This window comes from Cyprinodon variegatus, unplaced genomic scaffold (assembly GCF_000732505.1).
Source record: "Cyprinodon variegatus isolate N-32 unplaced genomic scaffold, C_variegatus-1.0 Scaffold897, whole genome shotgun sequence".
Lineage (NCBI taxonomy): Eukaryota > Metazoa > Chordata > Actinopteri > Cyprinodontiformes > Cyprinodontidae > Cyprinodon > Cyprinodon variegatus.
The window spans coordinates 173,580-174,592 of NW_015151350.1; the positions used below are offsets into that span (position 1 = coordinate 173,580).

General features: G+C 35.6%; 1 protein-coding gene across 1 annotated transcript in view; it reads left to right on the plus strand.

Annotated features, from left to right (window-relative positions):
* Positions 1 to 1,013, plus strand: part of LOC107099688 (death-associated protein kinase 2-like) — a 43,086-nt gene that overhangs the window by 22,378 nt on the left and 19,695 nt on the right. Inside the window, exon 3 of the mRNA XM_015397914.1 lies at positions 487 to 708. Coding sequence (XP_015253400.1) covers positions 487 to 708 — 222 coding nt within the window. The remainder of the gene's footprint in view (positions 1 to 486; positions 709 to 1,013) is intronic.

Here is a 1,013-nt window from a genome sequence, read left to right on the forward strand (position 1 = left end):
GATATCGATTATCGGCTACATGAGTTTTAAAATATCGGCATATCAGCCAAAATCCCAATATCGTGCATCCCTAGTTTCATACTTTAAGTAGTTTTAAAAATGGTACTTTTACACTTTTCCTGGAGTAAATAGCTTAAGTTGATCCTCTTACTTCTGCGAAACTGTTTTTAAACAGCAGGACTTATACTTCTACTTGAGTAATAAACATTGACGATTTTGACACATCTGGTCTAAACAAATTTACGTTGAAAAGTTTTTATTTTGTTTAAGTTTGCTTCAAAATTTTCTGCAATGAGCTCAGGAACATTTTACTTTTCTCTGAAATTAATTTCTTGAAAAAACCAAAGAATGAAGATGTGAAGTTAATGTTTTATTTTCTAGCTATGTTAATTATTAGAGCTGTTAAACCTGTGATCCAATCCAGAAACTGTAAAGACAGTCTGTGCCGTATGAATGCGTTGTCTAACAAGTTCTTGCCCCCTTTAGTGGGCACTTTGGTCAGGTTCGGAGGGTCCGGGAGAGGACATCCAAGACTCATTGGGCGGGAAAGTTCCTTAAGATTCGAAAAACCGCCTGCAGCCGTCTGGGTCTGGACAGGACCAGTGTGGAACGAGAGGTGGAGATCCTACAGGTTTTACACCATCCAAACATTGTGACCCTTAAAGACGTCTTTGAGAGTCGATCGGAGGTGGTGCTCATTCTGGAGCTGTAAGTATCCGTTCTTCTTCAAATGTTTTAGTTTTATTAGCTTTTGTCCGTCGCTTATGCTTTCTTACTACTATACAACTGCTATACTTTATCCTTGTTTCTGTCTTTATAGATATTATCTTTATTTACCACACAGGATAAAGAAGTTGTGGTAGAATCTTAGGCTACAGCCTAAGATTTGAAAGTAGTAAGAAAGCCTAAAAAAAGCTGTTTTCTAACAGATTAGACCTAATTATTATTATTATTATTATTATTATTATTATTATTTATTTATTTTTCTCTTTGTCTGTTTTTTTCCCTGTTCC